This window comes from Amphibalanus amphitrite, unplaced genomic scaffold, assembly GCF_019059575.1.
Source record: "Amphibalanus amphitrite isolate SeventyFive unplaced genomic scaffold, NRLGWU_Aamphi_draft 000088F_arrow, whole genome shotgun sequence".
NCBI classification, from domain to species: Eukaryota; Metazoa; Arthropoda; class Thecostraca; order Balanomorpha; family Balanidae; genus Amphibalanus; species Amphibalanus amphitrite.
The window spans coordinates 1,097,786-1,114,083 of NW_024881584.1; the positions used below are offsets into that span (position 1 = coordinate 1,097,786).

Here is a 16,298-nt window from a genome sequence, read left to right on the forward strand (position 1 = left end):
AGCAGTTTGCTTTTGTGCCGAAACGTTTGAAATGTTAGAACCGAGAAATACAATGCTTGTAAGAGTTGTTGTTCAGCAGACGGGCGGCGATCCCGGATCTCGAATAACGGTACTAAGCCCGTTATGCCGCTCCGACACCCTTTTGACGATGTGGCCGGGCTAAAAATGGATGTTTTCGATATCTCGGCGCGGTGGGGACTGGTGGCCAGAAGGGACGCTGATCGGCCGTAGCGCCGTAGCCCGTGTTTGCAGCCAGGAACAGAACTAAATTGAAGTTAGAAAAAAGGTCTTCGTTGCAGCCAATGATGCTATTTGCAAAAAAAAAAAAATGATAGAAAATGTAACCGCACAAACGTTACATTTTCTATCCTCTTCCTTGAGTCGCGCCGCGGGGTTGAGTTGTGGTCTTTTGTTGAGGTCCGTAAAATTGGCAAAATGTAACCGCCAGCGTTACACTACCACTACCACTACCACTACCACTGGGTCATGTGAGGTCACAGCATATCAGTTAAACAGTGATAAACTGAAAAAAGAGTTCCTAATGTCGGGATTTCGCATAAATATGTATCCGCGTGGTGACCGGCCGCCGCGCCGCCGCCGCCCCGTCCGGTGCTGCCGCCTGGCGGCGGGCCGGCGAGCGACCCAGCCCGGGTCAGCGGAGCGGGCGGCCGGGCGGGCAGTCAGGCGTGGGCCCTGACCGACGACGGAGCGGCGCGGTGCAGAGCGTGTGAGACGAATACATCAGCACCGGTGACCTGTTGGTGTTGGAGCACGGCGGTGGGAGGCGAATCTCAACATTGGCGCAGCCGGCAGGGTGACAAGGGACCAGGTCCGCCTCGCCGTGGATGCCACACCAAGCTACGCGCCTGCTCACAGGTGAGAAAATTCCCGAGAGGAATTATTGCGCTTAAATTTGTACATATTCTTTTACATCGTACTGCTGAAACATCCGGCGTGTTACCGCTTGTTTAGCCGTACTTCCCTGCGGGCATTGTTCCTTTTTCAACTGTGTGTCCTGACACGTTGAAGTATTCGGCGTTTGCCCGTAACTTCAGCGGTGTCCCGATCCTGACCGGGCATGGATCCCAAAATACTAATTTTGTCTAAGGCTAAGCCATTTTCTGGAGCACAGGGGCAGAATTGGAATCAATGGGTGAGCCGGTTCGAAGCCCAAACCGCTTCGTTTTCCGATGCAGACCGCATGTAGAATCTTCTGGGTCGATTCGGTCTTTAAAACGCACTGATTTCTAGTCTTCCTGTATATTCCTTGATATTGCACCAAACCAATCAAATCAAAGGTTACATTACGACAATTTTATCAAAGTGTGAGACAATACAGTTTCAAGTGGTTTTAAGAGAATGATCTTTCCCACAACTGAAGATTCTATGTAAACAATTTAAATTACTCAAACAAAACTAAACAAAACAAAGTGTGTCAACAAATTGACACAAAAGTATTAAATTAGTCGCTGCTCAAACCGAAAAGTCACATGCTTTGTTTTGAGAACGACCCTCCCTCATTATGGTCGCGCCACTACACTCCCCCCAGTGGGACGACAGGTCCACTTCAACAATGGCCAAGCGACCACGACCACGTTTCATCTGTGCCGTGATGATTCCAAAAGGCAGAGCTTATGCACAGGACGTTTGTATGTTCCGCTCGCGGTTTTCACATCAGCCGAACGTTTCTTCCCATCGGAGCTTAAATGAACCGCTGTAACCTTTGCAAGGGGCCAATGTCCTCTCGGAGTGTTTTCATCGACAATCAAGACAACGTCATCGACCTTCATGTTGTCAGTTTCATTCAGCCATTTCTGCCGGGCAAGAAGAGTTGGCAGATATTCCTTTCGCCATCGCTTCCAGAAGTGCTGAGCGAGCGCTTGGGAATGACGCCAGCGTCGCCTGCTCAACAGGTCATGCTCTCCAAAGACGCCCGGCGGGAGCCCTGCGCCTTTGTCTGAGCTATATCCCAGCAAAAGATGGTTAGGTGTTAACCCTATTAGTGGCAGGGGGGGTTGTTTTCATCCACCCCTCAGGTTTTTCGGGAATATCTCCGAAACCGCTGAAGCTACGATGCTGAAATTTTCTGACTTTTCCTAAAACTAAATTGGGCACATTCCCTGAAAATTTCAAGTTCATAACTTTACCAAGGGCGGCTCCAGAGCACTGGGAATTGGGGGGTCCTATTCGTGAAGCGAGTCATTTGGGCGATGATCACGATGCTGATGTATTATAACTGTATGCACCAGTTTTATCATGTGATAACATATACAAAGTTATTGTGCATCCTCTTTTGACACGTTTTTGCTATAATAGGCGGATCCAGGCGTCCAAAAAGGGGGGTTATGTTTTACCTCCCAACATAGGTGCCCTGACACCGCCTATGCATGACCAATACAATTGTAGTCGTTCTCTCATAAGAAAATTGTAACATAACAAGACCATTACCACCCTTTTTAGAAACAGTACCAACAAAAACCTTATTTGCTATACTTTTTGTGTACCCCCAATCTCAATGATCTGTATCCGCCTATGATTTTTGAAAATGCATATTTTTAGGATCCATGTGAATTCCTGGTTCATTCTTTATCGATCGGCAAAAGTTGCGTTAAGATTGGTTCAGAAACCTGGCCGTGATAAGCAGTCTAAAATGTATCTGCAATTTGCCCGTTTTTACCCCCCTCAACCCCCCTTTTGACATTTTCTTAATTTTTTTTTTAGAAATGTAGATCACGTTGAGCGAAGTCGAATGCCGTTTGAATTTTGAAAATCGGCCCGTTAGATCTCGAGATATCAAGGGGGGGTCGTAAACAGCCCCCCCCCCCCCCTGCCACTAATAGGGGTAGCCAGGAGCCTGCCACTAATAGGGTTTTAATGCCTCAGGATCTCGCTCGTCAGTGCTGACGTATGTTAACGGCCTGCCGTTAAGCATGTATTCGACTTCCACAAGAGCAGTATAAAGAACATCGTCAGTAACAAATTGATTTCCGAGCACAGCCCTGAGCGCCCTCTTGACGGATGCTATCAGCCGTTCCCACACTCCACCCATGTGAGGGGCAGCCGGAGGGTTCCAATGCCATTCAATTTGACTTTGGCTAAGCTGGTCAGTAATTTGAGCTTGATTCCAGCGTTCGATGTTTTCACGAAGTTCTCTTTCACCGCCGACAAAGTTGGTTCCTCGGTCAGAGAAGATAATTTTCGGTTTTCCCCGCCGCGCTATGAAACGGCGTAACGCCATTAGAAAGGCGTCTGTATCCATAGCGCAAGCCACCTCTAAGTGCAGCGCGCGCGTAGCCAAACAAGTAATAAGCAGAACGAATCGTTTTTCTGTTCTACGAAACTTGCGGACTTGAAGTGGTCCAAAAAAATCTATTCCTATAGCACTGAAGGGGCGGCTCTGGTCGAAGCGCACTTCCGGAAGGCTGGCCATCAGTGGAGCTCTCGGACAAGCTCGTCTGTTGCGGCAGAAAATGCACTGGTTGATAAGCTTTCTAACTGTTCCCCTGGCCTTTGCCATCCAATATTTCATCCTGAACTCATTCAGAGTGTGATTCAAGCCCGAATGAAAAAGCTTCTCGTGAATATCACGCACGATAAGCCGGGTTATATCGCTACCCGGTGACAAAATGACCGGGTGTTGGGACATGTAGGCTATTGGGGCGTTACAGAGGCGACCGCCAACGCGCCGGACGCCGTGCTGGTCGACGAACGGTGACATATGTTTCGGGCTGTTCTGACCCTCGGCCTGGTCTTCCCGCAGGATGAAAGCTTCTGCGCTCTCAATTTCTGCACTCGACAGGGAGCCCCAGGTACTTCGCAGGCCTGCCCTTACCCTAGCTTGGATATTCCCAACGAATCGAAATATCCACGCCATAGTTCTTCTATACTTCAGCCAAGAGAAGAATCTCTGCGAGTCCAATAGTCTGAGACGAACATGCTCAGAAATAGCTGCTATCAGTATCGGCGATTTCTTCACCTCCATATCCTCTGGATCCAAAACAGGACTGCCTTCAGGTTGATCTGGCCAGTCATCCTGATTCTGCTCCAAAAAACTAGGACCTTGCCACCATAAACGCGAATCTCTGAGCTTGATCAGGGTTGTGCCACGTGAAGCAATATCTGCAGGATTGTTTTTGCCCGATATATGACGCCAGTCTTCCCATCTTGAAAGGTGCTGAATCTCGGAAATCCTATTTGCTACAAAAGTATGGAAGCGACGGCTTTCGTTGCGGATATAATTGATCACCACTTTGCTGTCACTCCAGAAAACCGTTTGGTCAAATTTGTAAGTTATCTGCCGCTTGATAGTGTCTGCTAACCGAGCGCCCAAGACAGCAGCCTGCAACTCCAATCTGACAATCGTCAGCTGCTTGAGTGGCGCCAGTCTCGTACGCGCCATGATAAATGAACTATAGGCACTTCCGCCATTTACTACTGCACGAATGTAAGCAACGGCAGCGAAGGAATTTTCACTGGCATCGCAGAAAACGTGAAGCTCCCTTCGTGCTGTCTCATGACTTCCTGCTCCCTTAAAGTACCTTGGGGTTGCGATATCCGGCAAATGTGTCACCTGTTCAAACCAAAGCTGACACTCCTCCAACTCGGGGCTTCTTAGCTTCTGGTCCCAAGCATACTTAAGAGTCCAAAGTCTTTGTATGAGGACCTTCGCCTTCAAAATAAATGGAGAAACCATACCCAATGGGTCAAACACTGACGCCATACCTTGTAACATTCCCCGCTTTGTAAGAGATGTCACACTCACTCGAGAATAAATGCCAACGACGTCCTTGGCTGGAATCCAGGCGCAGCCAAGAGCGCGCTCCCGGAACGTATCTAAACCCCGTGAATCGGCGTCTGGATGAAGGCGTTCGGAGACATCGATGCTTTCTAGAACTCGGGTGTCGTTGCTCATCCATTTAGTAAGACGAAATCCTCCGCGGGCCACCAGTTTTGTGACCTCCGAACGCATAATACACGCCGCAGAAATGCTGGACTCTGATTTTAGGAAGTCATCCATGTAAAAATTGTGTTGCACCGCTGAAACGGCAGCTTTTGACGCTGCTGTCTCCTTACCATGGTCTTCCGCTGTTCTTTGCAGCACGTAACTGGCGATTGCAGGACTACATCTCATGCCAAAAATACTAACCTTCATTTGATATACATTTGGCTCTTGCGATAAATTCATATTCCGCCAAAGGAAGCTCATGGCAGGCTGATCGTCTTCGCGAACTCGGATTTGATGGAACATTTGTTCCACGTCGGCCACTAACGCAATCTTCTCCTGGCGAAATCTAAGAAGGACTCCGACAAGATTCTGTAGTAGGTCAGGACCCTTTAAAAGCTCGCTGTTTAAAGATTTACCTGAAAAACTTGCAGCAGCGTCGAAAACAACCCGCAATTTGGGTTTGTTGGGAGTCATCACTGCATGATGCAGCAAATACCAACGTTTCGGGTTATTAGTCAGTAATTCATCCGGACGCACCCTTCTCGCGTGTCCCTTTTCAATGTAGCTATTTATTGTCTCTTGATATGAGCTTGCCTTATCGGGCTGACGAAGCAGACTTCTTTCGAGCGACTTCAGTCTGCTCAAGGCCATTTTCTTATTATCCGGCATGGTCACCGTTGGATTTCGCCACAAGAGTCCAACCTCGTAGCGGTCTCCGCATTGTTTTGTATTTCTCTCCAGTAAATTCTGAGCTAAATCATCGTCCTTTGAACGGCTTTCATTTGTGGCATATTTCGAGCCAAAGGATTCGGTCGACCACCATTCTTTAACAAATTCTACGAGCTCAAACTCTGGGTCAGGGCGCTCACTATACATCACTTCTTTTACATACCCAGGAACAAATTCTGAGACGGAGCCAGTCAGTGTCCAACCGAACGCCGTTCTGATGGCTACCGGCTGACCCGCGCGACCAACTCTGACCTCCCGCTGCAATAAGGCTTCGAGCACATTGGCGCCAAGAAGAAGCTCGACTGTGCCGTTACTGCAGTCTGGTATGGGTATTCCCTCCAGATGCGGCCAAAGTTGTCTAGCATTCGCCGTTAATATTGGCGTTCTTATATTCACTTCAGGTACTTCGAAAGAGAGATGTGGGACATGATCTACCTTCGTCCATTCGTTCGAAGCTTCGTTTACATGTGGTAGTTTGAGCTTCATATCGTATCTGTCGTCTGTCGTTTGTTCGGTGCGGAATCATTCGCTCGCTTTGTTCGTCGTCTGTACTGCTTCCCTCGTCGATTTGTCTTTGCTGGCGAGAACCTTTCGAATCGGATTTTACTGATGCATAGGATGTTCCTAAATTGGACTCCGATCTAGCAGCAGGTCTTGCCTCCGCTCCTTGATCACTGACGTGACCCTGATTCCGCCCTTCCTGTAATCTGGCAAGGATCAGGTCCTGCAATTCGGTGCACTTATCGGCTGCTTCTTGCTCATAGCGTTCAGCACGCTCTTTTTCAAATTCGTCTCCCGCAATACGGTCGAAGTAATTCCAGTTGGCATCTTGCAACCTTTTTAAAGCGTCGTCTAGCTCCTTAAGTATCGCCCACATCTCCCCACGAGTGGCACTAATTTCCAGCAAAACAATCCGCCTTATCCTGTTCAAAGCGGCGAGCTCTTGTCCCCGTTTGCGCCTCAAGTCTGACAACGAACGGCTTGGAGTTGACATGTCTTCTCTTAAAACTGTAGAATCTTCTGGGTCGATTCGGTCTTTAAAACGCACTGATTTCTAGTCTTCCTGTATATTCCTTGATATTGCACCAAACCAATCAAATCAAAGGTTACATTACGACAATTTTATCAAAGTGTGAGACAATACAGTTTCAAGTGGTTTTAAGAGAATGACCTTTCCCACAACTGAAGATTCTATGTAAACAATTTAAATTACTCAAACAAAACTAAACAAAACAAAGTGTGTCAACAAATTGACACAAAAGTATTAAATAAGTCGCTGCTCAAACCGAAAAATCACATGCTTTGTTTTGAGAACGACCCTCCCTCATTATGGTCGCGCCACTACACCGCATCCAGTGCCTCGTGGCGCTCCTCGAGGAGAGGGCGCTAGACTCGTACGCCTCGTTTCCCGATAAGACTAAAACCAGCTATTCAGGAATCAAGGCGGCCCTGGCAGCGCGCTACGGGTCAGATGTCGGAATTCTCCAGGCCCAGGCAGAGCTGGCAGGAGTCATGCAGGGGCCTGGCGAGTCCGTGGTCGACTTCGCCGACAGGATCCGTTTGCTGGGCCGCGCCGCATATCCACGTGCCGGCGAGACCGACGCATCCGTCCAAATGAATTTGGCAAGTCGGTTCTTGTGTGGACTGCACGATGAACGTCTGCAGGGCCAATGATGTGGCGAGGATCTGCACACGTTGCAGGCTGTGGCTGACAAGGCGTGTGCCATACACAAACGTCAGGCGACTGTCAGTGCGATGAGGCAGGCCACAGCTGGGGTGCGGTCAGTGGCAGCGGCCGCCCAGCTAGCGGATGGCCACGTTGCCGTCGGTCGGCCTCCGGGGGGTATTCCGGCGGCAGGGAGGAGCGGCGTGAGCCCGCCCTACCTCGCGCCGGGAACCATGCCCCCCGGGGATATTGCCCAAACGTGTGCTGGGGCGGACGGGCTCGGTCGGGGTGTTCCGGCGGCGGGGAGGAGCGGCGTGTGCCCGTCCTACCTCGCGCCGGGGACCGTGCCCCCCGGCGATGTTACCCAAACGCGCGCTGGGGCGGGCGGGCTCGATCGGGACCCGGCGCGCCTCTGGGATGCCGATCCTCAGATGACCTTCGAAGCGCTGCCGGTCACCCGTCCATCGAATGGTGGGGAGGGGTCGGCCCCGCTGCATGCGCTCGAGCGTCGCCTCGATGCTGTCCAACAGGCGCTCAAAGAGCTTCAGACTGCCGACCGGCAGCGGGACGGCGCGGCCATGGGTGAACGGGCTGGCTCAGAGCACCTGAGATCAACTCAGAGAATGCCTGGGACGCGCCGGAGTACTGGCGGGGGGTCTGGGAGCCGGCGGGGTCGATGCTGGACGTGCGGCGAGCAGGGGACCCACTATGCACGCGAGTGTCCCCACTCGGTCGAGCGGCCCAACCCTCATGGAGAGCGGCCGTTTTGCCTGGGCTGTGGAAGGAGTGGCCACTGGTTGGTGGACTGCCGCCTGCTCCCTGGTGCTCCTGTTCAGCAGATGTACCCCGCCGCACCCCGTGGTACCTCCTCGGTGCCGCCCTCTGGCATGCAGGGAAACTGATGTCGGCCGGTGCTGAGGGACAGGCGCCGGCCCCGTATCCATCAGGGTCCCGACTTACCGCTTCGGTGGTAAAAGCGCAAGTAGGAGATAAGGAAGTGTGGGCCCTGGTGGACTCTGGGGCCGACTTCACCATGATCCGTGACGGCCTTCAAATAGATATACAGCGGGATCTCGGCTACCAAATGACGCGGCCTTCCCGTCCGGCGAGAGGCGCTGGCGGCGAGCCTCTTCATATCGCAGGCGTCCTGAGTGAGATTCCAATTAGAATTCGCGACCAGTCATTTACATGCGCGAGTGTCGCGGTGGTCAGCGGTCTGGTGTATGACGTCGTCCTGGGCCGTGATTTTTGCTGCCGGTATGGCACCATCATCGACGACCAGCAGGGGGTCCTCAGGCTCGCGGGAATGTCCATTCCTCTGCCAACATACGGCGAGATCAGACCGACCCGCGCGAGGGCGTTGCTCACGGCTGCAACTGTTGTCCCGGCCCGGTCAGCCCTCATCGTCGCGGCCCGGGTGGAACCTCTCGACGGAAAGGTGCGCAATCCGTCATCTCTGTCAGGAGTTTTCGAGCCCAGTCACACAGCGGAGAGGGAGGGCCTCCTGATCCCGAGGGAGGTGGTAACAGTTGACCATGATGGCACTGTTCCCATTCGGCTGACCAACGCCGGCTTGGGGGAGATCAAATTACTGAAGGGTAGTGATGTCGGCACGCTCTTCGCCATTCTTCCCGGAGCCGACAACGAGTTCGACTTGTGTGACGACAAACAGTCCAGCGTACGTCACGCCGTGACGTGTGTTGGGCCTGGAGCCAGGAACGTCACCACAGGCTGCACCCCGGCGCAGTGCGCAGCAGAGGTTCTCAATGCACCCGACGATGGGGGCGATCGGCGTGTGCCCGCTCCCCCTGTCGTCGATGTGGAGAGCTCTGAGATGTCCGCGGAGGGGAGAGCTGAACTAAAGCACTTGGTGATGGAATATCAGGATATATTCAGCCGCAATTCCGGAGATATCGGATGCACCACCTCACGAAGCATCACATCGACACGGGAGACGCCCCTCCGGTCCGGCAGCCGCCTCGGAGGATCCCCGCCTCGATTCGTGAACAGGTGGAACTCCAAAAGGAGCAGATGTTGCGAGACGGAGTTATAGAGCCCAGCAACAGCCCATGGTGCTCCCCCGTAGTTCTCACACGCAAGAAAGACGGGTCCTTCCGTTTTTGCGTGGATATGAGAGCTGTTAACAGCGTGACGAAGGGTCTGGCACACCCACTTCCTAGGATCGACGACGCATTGGACTCATTGGCTGGGGCGCGATGGTACACCACCCTCGATATGGCCACAGGATACTGGCAGGTAGAGATCGCTCCCGAAGACCGTGAAAAGACCGCGTTCACGACGGGGAGGGGACTGCACCAGTTTCGAGTAATGACCATGGGGCTGAAAAACGCCGGCGGCACCTTCCAGCGCCTGATGGAGCTTGTGCTGGCGGGTCTAGACACCCGGACATGCCTCGTCTACCTAGACGACATCATCCTCTTCAACAAGACCGAGCACGAGCACCTGGCGACTCTGAAAGACGTTTTCGAACGTATCAGAGAGGCCGGTCTCAAACTCAAACCCCAAAAATGCCACTTGGCAAGAAACGAAGTCACCTTTCTCGGGTACTCAGTATCAGAGGCAGGAGTGAAGCCAGATCAAAGGAACGTGGACAAGGTCCTCACGTGGCCAGAACCTGCCGATGACTCGAAGATGAATAGCTTCCTGGGGCTGTGTGGCTACTATGCCCATTTCATCGATGGCTATGCCGAGATCGCCAGGCCACTGAGGAACGCTGCACTGTCACCCGGGAAACTGGTGTGGACGGCCGAGATGCGCCAGGCTTTCGCTCAGCTCAAGAGCATCCTGGCTTCGCCCCCCGTGTTGTCTCTGCCTCGTTTCCGCGGCATGTTTGTGCTGTATACGGACGCGTGCAACACGACCGTGGGGTCCGTCCTGACGGAACGGATCGATGGCGAGGAGCGTGTCATAGCCTACGACAGCAAGGTCCTCACAAAGCAGCAGGTGAAGTGGCCCACTTATGACAAGGAGTTGTGGGCTGTCGTCCACGCTATCAGACGCTTCCGTCAATACACCACAGGCGCCAAGTTCCTGGTCGTTACCGACCACAAACCTCTGGCCAACATCCCTCAGTCCATTGCGGTGGAACGTGACGGGACGGGACGGCGAGGCCGTTGGGCCATCGAGCTAAGCTCGTTTGAATTTGATGTCGAGATCAAGGCTGGAGTGGAACACCGCAACGCTGACGCTCTATCCAGGCGGCCAGCTGAGTCCGGAGCAGTGGAAGTGCCGACTTCTGAAGTGGCTGTCGCCTCCGTATCTGGCGCTAAGGCGTCCGTAGCAGCGTCCCGCTTCCTGGAGGATAAACCTCGCTCCGGCGGTACGTTTTCAGGCGTGTGTCCTGACCCAGATCGCGCCGGAGGAGTAGAGACCCAGGTGATGTCTCGTGCCCTGAAGGGCAGTCCTGTCCCTGGTGGTACGGATACAGGCGTGTGTCCTGATCCAGACCACACAGCCCAGGCACAGGTGACGTCTGGTGCCCTGAAGGGCTGTCCTTTCCCTGGTGGCACGGATACAGGCGTGTGCCCTGATCCGGACCACACCAGCCAAGGGGGGATACAAGCGGCGGTCAACGTGCCTCTGGGGGCTGGCAGAGGCGACGCTCAGAGTATTCGTCAAGCTCAGGAACGGGACTACACTTTGCAGCAGATCCGCAGCCGGCTGGAGAGTGGGGAGACACCAGATCGGAGCAAGATGGGAGCCTGGGGGAAGGTGCTACTGCCCCGCTGGAGGGACGTCGAGCTGCGCGATGGAGTCATCGGACTGGCGACGGGTGAGGGCTTTCGAGCAGCTGTCCCAAAAGATCTCCGGGAGGAGATTCTTAAAATGGCGCATGACCATCCGACCAGTGGGCACATGGGACGGCGGAGGACATCGTTTCGTGTCAGACGGCGTTTCATCTGGCCGGGGATGTACCAGGACATACGCGCGTTCTGCGATGACTGCATCCCCTGTCAGAGAAGGCACCGGCCGTCCCCCGCAAAAAGGGCCCCGATGGTGACGGAGACGACGTCCTTGCCCTTCGAGAGGATCGCCGTCGATGTGACCGAAATGCCAACGTCCTTAAAAGGAAATAACTGCGCTCTGATCATCATGGACTATTTTTCCAAATGCGTCCGCATCTACCCAATGGCTGATCAGAAGACCGAAACCATACTGGAATGTCTCCTGGACTGGGTCCACGACTTCGGTGTCCCAGATCGCCTTCATTCTGACCAAGGGCGGCAGTTTGAGTCCCGAGTGTTCCAGGCCATGTGCCAGAGACTAGGTATCCACAAGACCCGAACTACGCCGTACCACCCCGAAAGCGACGGCATGGTAGAAAGGTTTAACCGGACGCTGAAGGACATGATCAGCAAATACGTCGATGCTGAGGGGCTGCATTGGGACGTCGACATCAAGGCGTACTCAATGGCCTACAATTCATCAATCCACAGTGCAACTGGGTACACACCCTTCTACCTGGTGCATGGGTACGAACCGCGGATGCCGCTGGATGTCGAGTACGGACCTGCCGTCGAATCCGTGCCGGTGCACAGCTACCTCGAGGACCGACTCCGCTCCATGCGTGCCGCGTACAATCAAGTACGAAGCAACTCGGCTCGAGCCGCCAAGGAAGCCGCTGAGAGGTATGACGCGAAGCAGTGTGCCGAAGAGTATCGGATCGGGGACAAGGTCTGGGTCCGAGACTTCAGGGCCGCAGCTGGCGGTAAACCCAAGCTGGGCTTACCATTCACCGGTCCCTCTACCATCATTGGTAAGGTCGGGGCCCCCGGGAAGGAGGTCGCCTATAAGGTGGCCAACAAGGACGGCAAGGTACGTGTTCTCCATCATAACCACCTGAAGCCCTCCAAATGCAGTAAGGAACGTGTCCAGGGAACCCGGGGAATCCCGAGGTCTACGGGGAAAAGGCCCCCGGGGGAGGGAGGCGGTGATGGGTCCGTGCCCGCGATAACCACAGACGATGAGAGGAGGCCTCAGATGCTCCTGCTCCTGCATCAGTCATCCTCTGGACACAGTACGCCCGCGCCTCCTGTGGGACGGGTGGGGTAGGATGACGAGAGCCCCCCAGTATACGGTCCCCCGGCCCCCTACATCACACGGTCTGGTCGAGTGTCCCGACCCGTTGTGCCGTATCAGGTGTCCGCGTAGCATGACGCGGTTTATTTGCTCTCTCAGGGACGCGATGGATGAAGAGGACCTGCTAGCGGACCTCCTGACATTCGACGAACGGCAGGACCTCTTGTTCGAGTTCGATATCGCGGAGGAAGATGACGTGAACGGGACCGCGGGAGCGGCAGGGATGGCTGAAAATGCAGCCGTTCTCTACGAGTGGATGCCCACGAGGACGGAGTCGGACGCGGTGACCGAGAGAAGCGGCGTGAGCCCGCCCTCCCGGACCGTGGACGGAGGCGGCGGGAGCGCGCCTACGACCGTGTCCGTGGTCGGGAGAAGCGGCGTGAGCCCGCCCTCCCGGACCGTGGACGGAGGCGGCGGGAGTGCGCCTATGACCGTTTCCGTGGTCGGGAGTAGCGGCGTGAGCCCGCCCTCCCGGACCGTGGACGGAGGCGGCGGGAGCGCGCCTACGACCGTGTCCGTGGTCGGGAGAAGCGGCGTGAGCCCGCCCTCCCGGACCGTGGACGGAGGCGGCGGGAGCGCGCCTATGACCGTTTCCGTGGTCGGGAGTAGCGGCGTGAGCCCGCCCTCCCGGACCGTGGACGGAGGCGGCGGGAGCGCGCCTATGACCGTTTCCGTGGTCGGGAGTAGCGGCGTGAGCCCGCCCTCCCGGACCGTGGACGGAGGCGGCGGGAGCGCGCCTAAGACCGTGTCCGTGGTCGGGAGAAGCGGCGTGAGCCCGCCCTCCCGGACCGTGGACGGAGGCGGCGGGAGTGCGCCTATGACCGTTTCCGTGGTCGGGAGTAGCGGCGTGAGCCCGCCCTCCCGGACCGTGGACGGAGGCGGCGGGAGCGCGCCTATGACCGTTTCCGTGGTCGGGAGTAGCGGCGTGAGCCCGCCCTCCCGGACCGTGGACGGAGGCGGCGGGAGCGCGCCTACGACCGTGTCCGTGGTCGGGAGAAGCGGCGTGAGCCCGCCCTCCCGGACCGTGGACGGAGGCGGCGGGAGTGCGCCTATGACCGTTTCCGTGGTCGGGAGTAGCGGCGTGAGCCCGCCCTCCCGGACCGTGGACGGAGGCGGCGGGAGCGCGCCTATGACCGTTTCCGTGGTCGGGAGTAGCTGCGTGAGCCCGCCCTCCCGGACCGTGGACGGAGGCGGCGGGAGTGCGCCTATGACCGTTTCCGTGGTCGGGAGTAGCGGCGTGAGCCCGCCCTCCCGGACCGTGGACGGAGGCGGCGGGAGTGCGCCTATGACCGTTTCCGTGGTCGGGAGTAGCGGCGTGAGCCCGCCCTCCCGGACCGTGGACGGAGGCGGCGGGAGTGCGCCTATGACCGTTTCCGTGGTCGGGAGTAGCGGCGTGAGCCCGCCCTCCCGGACCGTGGACGGAGGCGGCGGGAGCGCGCCTACGACCGTGTCCGTGGTCGGGAGAAGCGGCGTGAGCCCGCCCTCCCGGACCGTGGACGGAGGCGGCGGGAGTGCGCCTATGACCGTTTCCGTGGTCGGGAGTAGCGGCGTGAGCCCGCCCTCCCGGACCGTGGACGGAGGCGGCGGGAGCGCGCCTATGACCGTTTCCGTGGTCGGGAGTAGCGGCGTGAGCCCGCCCTCCCGGACCGTGGACGGAGGCGGCGGGAGCGCGCCTACGACCGTGTCCGTGGTCGGGAGAAGCGGCGTGAGCCCGCCCTCCCGGACCGTGGACGGAGGCGGCGGGAGCGCGCCTATGACCGTTTCCGTGGTCGGGAGTAGCGGCGTGAGCCCGCCCTCCCGGACCGTGGACGGAGGCGGCGGGAGCGCGCCTATGACCGTTTCCGTGGTCGGGAGTAGCGGCGTGAGCCCGCCCTCCCGGACCGTGGACGGAGGCGGCGGGAGCGCGCCTATGACCGTTTCCGTGGTCGGGAGTAGCGGCGTGAGCCCGCCCTCCCGGACCGTGGACGGAGGCGGCGGGAGCGCGCCTATGACCGTTTCCGTGGTCGGGAGTAGCGGCGTGAGCCCGCCCTCCCGGACCGTGGACGGAGGCGGCGGGAGCGCGCCTATGACCGTTTCCGTGGTCGGGAGTAGCGGCGTGAGCCCGCCCTCCCGGACCGTGGACGGAGGCGGCGGGAGTGCGCCTATGACCGTTTCCGTGGTCGGGAGAAGCGGCGTGAGCCCGCCCTCCCGGACCGTGGACGGAGGCGGCGGGAGTGCGCCTATGACCGTTTCCGTGGTCGGGAGTAGCGGCGTGAGCCCGCCCTCCCGGACCGTGGACGGAGGCGGCGGGAGTGCGCCTATGACCGTTTCCGTGGTCGGGAGTAGCGGCGTGAGCCCGCCCTCCCGGACCGTGGACGGAGGCGGCGGGAGCGCGCCTACGACCGTGTCCGTGGTCGGGAGAAGCGGCGTGAGCCCGCCCTCCCGGACCGTGGACGGAGGCGGCGGGAGTGCGCCTATGACCGTTTCCGTGGTCGGGAGTAGCGGCGTGAGCCCGCCCTCCCGGACCGTGGACGGAGGCGGCGGGAGCGCGCCTATGACCGTTTCCGTGGTCGGGAGTAGCGGCGTGAGCCCGCCCTCCCGGACCGTGGACGGAGGCGGCGGGAGCGCGCCTATGACCGTTTCCGTGGTCGGGAGTAGCGGCGTGAGCCCGCCCTCCCGGACCGTGGACGGAGGCGGCGGGAGCGCGCCTATGACCGTTTCCGTGGTCGGGAGTAGCGGCGTGAGCCCGCCCTCCCGGACCGTGGACGGAGGCGGCGGGAGCGCGCCTATGACCGTTTCCGTGGTCGGGAGTAGCGGCGTGAGCCCGCCCTCCCGGACCGTGGACGGAGGCGGCGGGAGTGCGCCTATGACCGTGACCGTGGTCGGGAGTAGCGGCGTGAGTCCGCCTTCCCGGACCGTGGACGGAGGCGGCGAGGGCGCGTCCGTGACCGTGACCGTGGAGGGCAACGTCCGCCTACCACCCCCTCAGCAGGCTCTTGGAGGCGGGTGCTGCGCTCTCCTGCGAAGCCCTGCACTGGTGCGAGACGCCATGCGCTCCTTCGGGACCGGGGGGAGCGGCGTGGGTCCGCCCCTCCGGGCGGGGCTGCTCGTGGGGGACTCGTTCGCCCGACGAGCCGGCTTTCTTCCGCGAGTGGGCGAGTGGGAGGTCACCGTGTGGGTGCCCTCTGCACATGTCGGCAAGACCTGGGCCGGCTGTGTCCGCTCCGGTGCCCTGGCGCGCAAAGTGGAAGAGTGGAGCAGAGCGGCACGCCGAAGAGGCCTCCAGCCATCAGAAGTGGCAGTATGGCTCGGGGGCAATGACGTATACCCGTTGGGGGCCACTCCCGACCGTCTCGATGGAGCCGTATGGCGACAGCTCAAGACCACCGTCACGAGCTTGGCCAGGGACATCGCGCCGGTGATCCTGCTCGGGCCGACGCCGAGGCCCAGACGCGATGCTCCCCTGCTGTGGGCCCGGAGGGGGGCCGAGGGAAGCCCTCCCCGCGCCGCGCTGGTCGGCGAGGGGAGGCCCAGTGGGAAGCGACGGCGGCTTTCAAACATCTCGACCGACCAGTCACCCGGTGGCTGGGGGAGCCGCTCGAGAGCGACATGCGCATCAAGCACGTGTCCGTAGGACGATGCGTGTTGGAGCGGCGGCGCCAGGGGCGTAAGGTGTCGGCGTATGTGCTGTCCCGTGCCGCGCTGCTCCATTACGACGACGATGGCGTGCACCTGTCGCCGGCGGGGTACGCACGAGTCGCGGCGAAGGCGGGCTGGCCGGCGTGGCTGCAGCTGGCTGAAGCCTGAAGATGCCCAGAGGATCGAGGACGAGGACGAGGAGCGAATCGGGGACCGCGCGCGAGACGGTGATCGGGACAT

The 16,298-nt window shown here is 58.1% G+C and overlaps 1 protein-coding gene across 1 annotated transcript; it reads right to left on the minus strand.

Annotated features, from left to right (window-relative positions):
- Positions 1-12,686: 12,686 nt before the first annotated feature.
- On the minus strand, positions 12,687-16,298 carry LOC122379973 (mucin-2-like). Its single transcript, XM_043362678.1, has 3 exons — positions 15,991-16,298; positions 15,551-15,651; positions 12,687-15,283 (listed from the first exon to the last, which is right to left on the minus strand). Exons 1-3 carry the CDS (start codon positions 16,296-16,298, stop codon positions 12,687-12,689), a joined length of 3,006 nt encoding a protein of 1,001 aa, XP_043218613.1.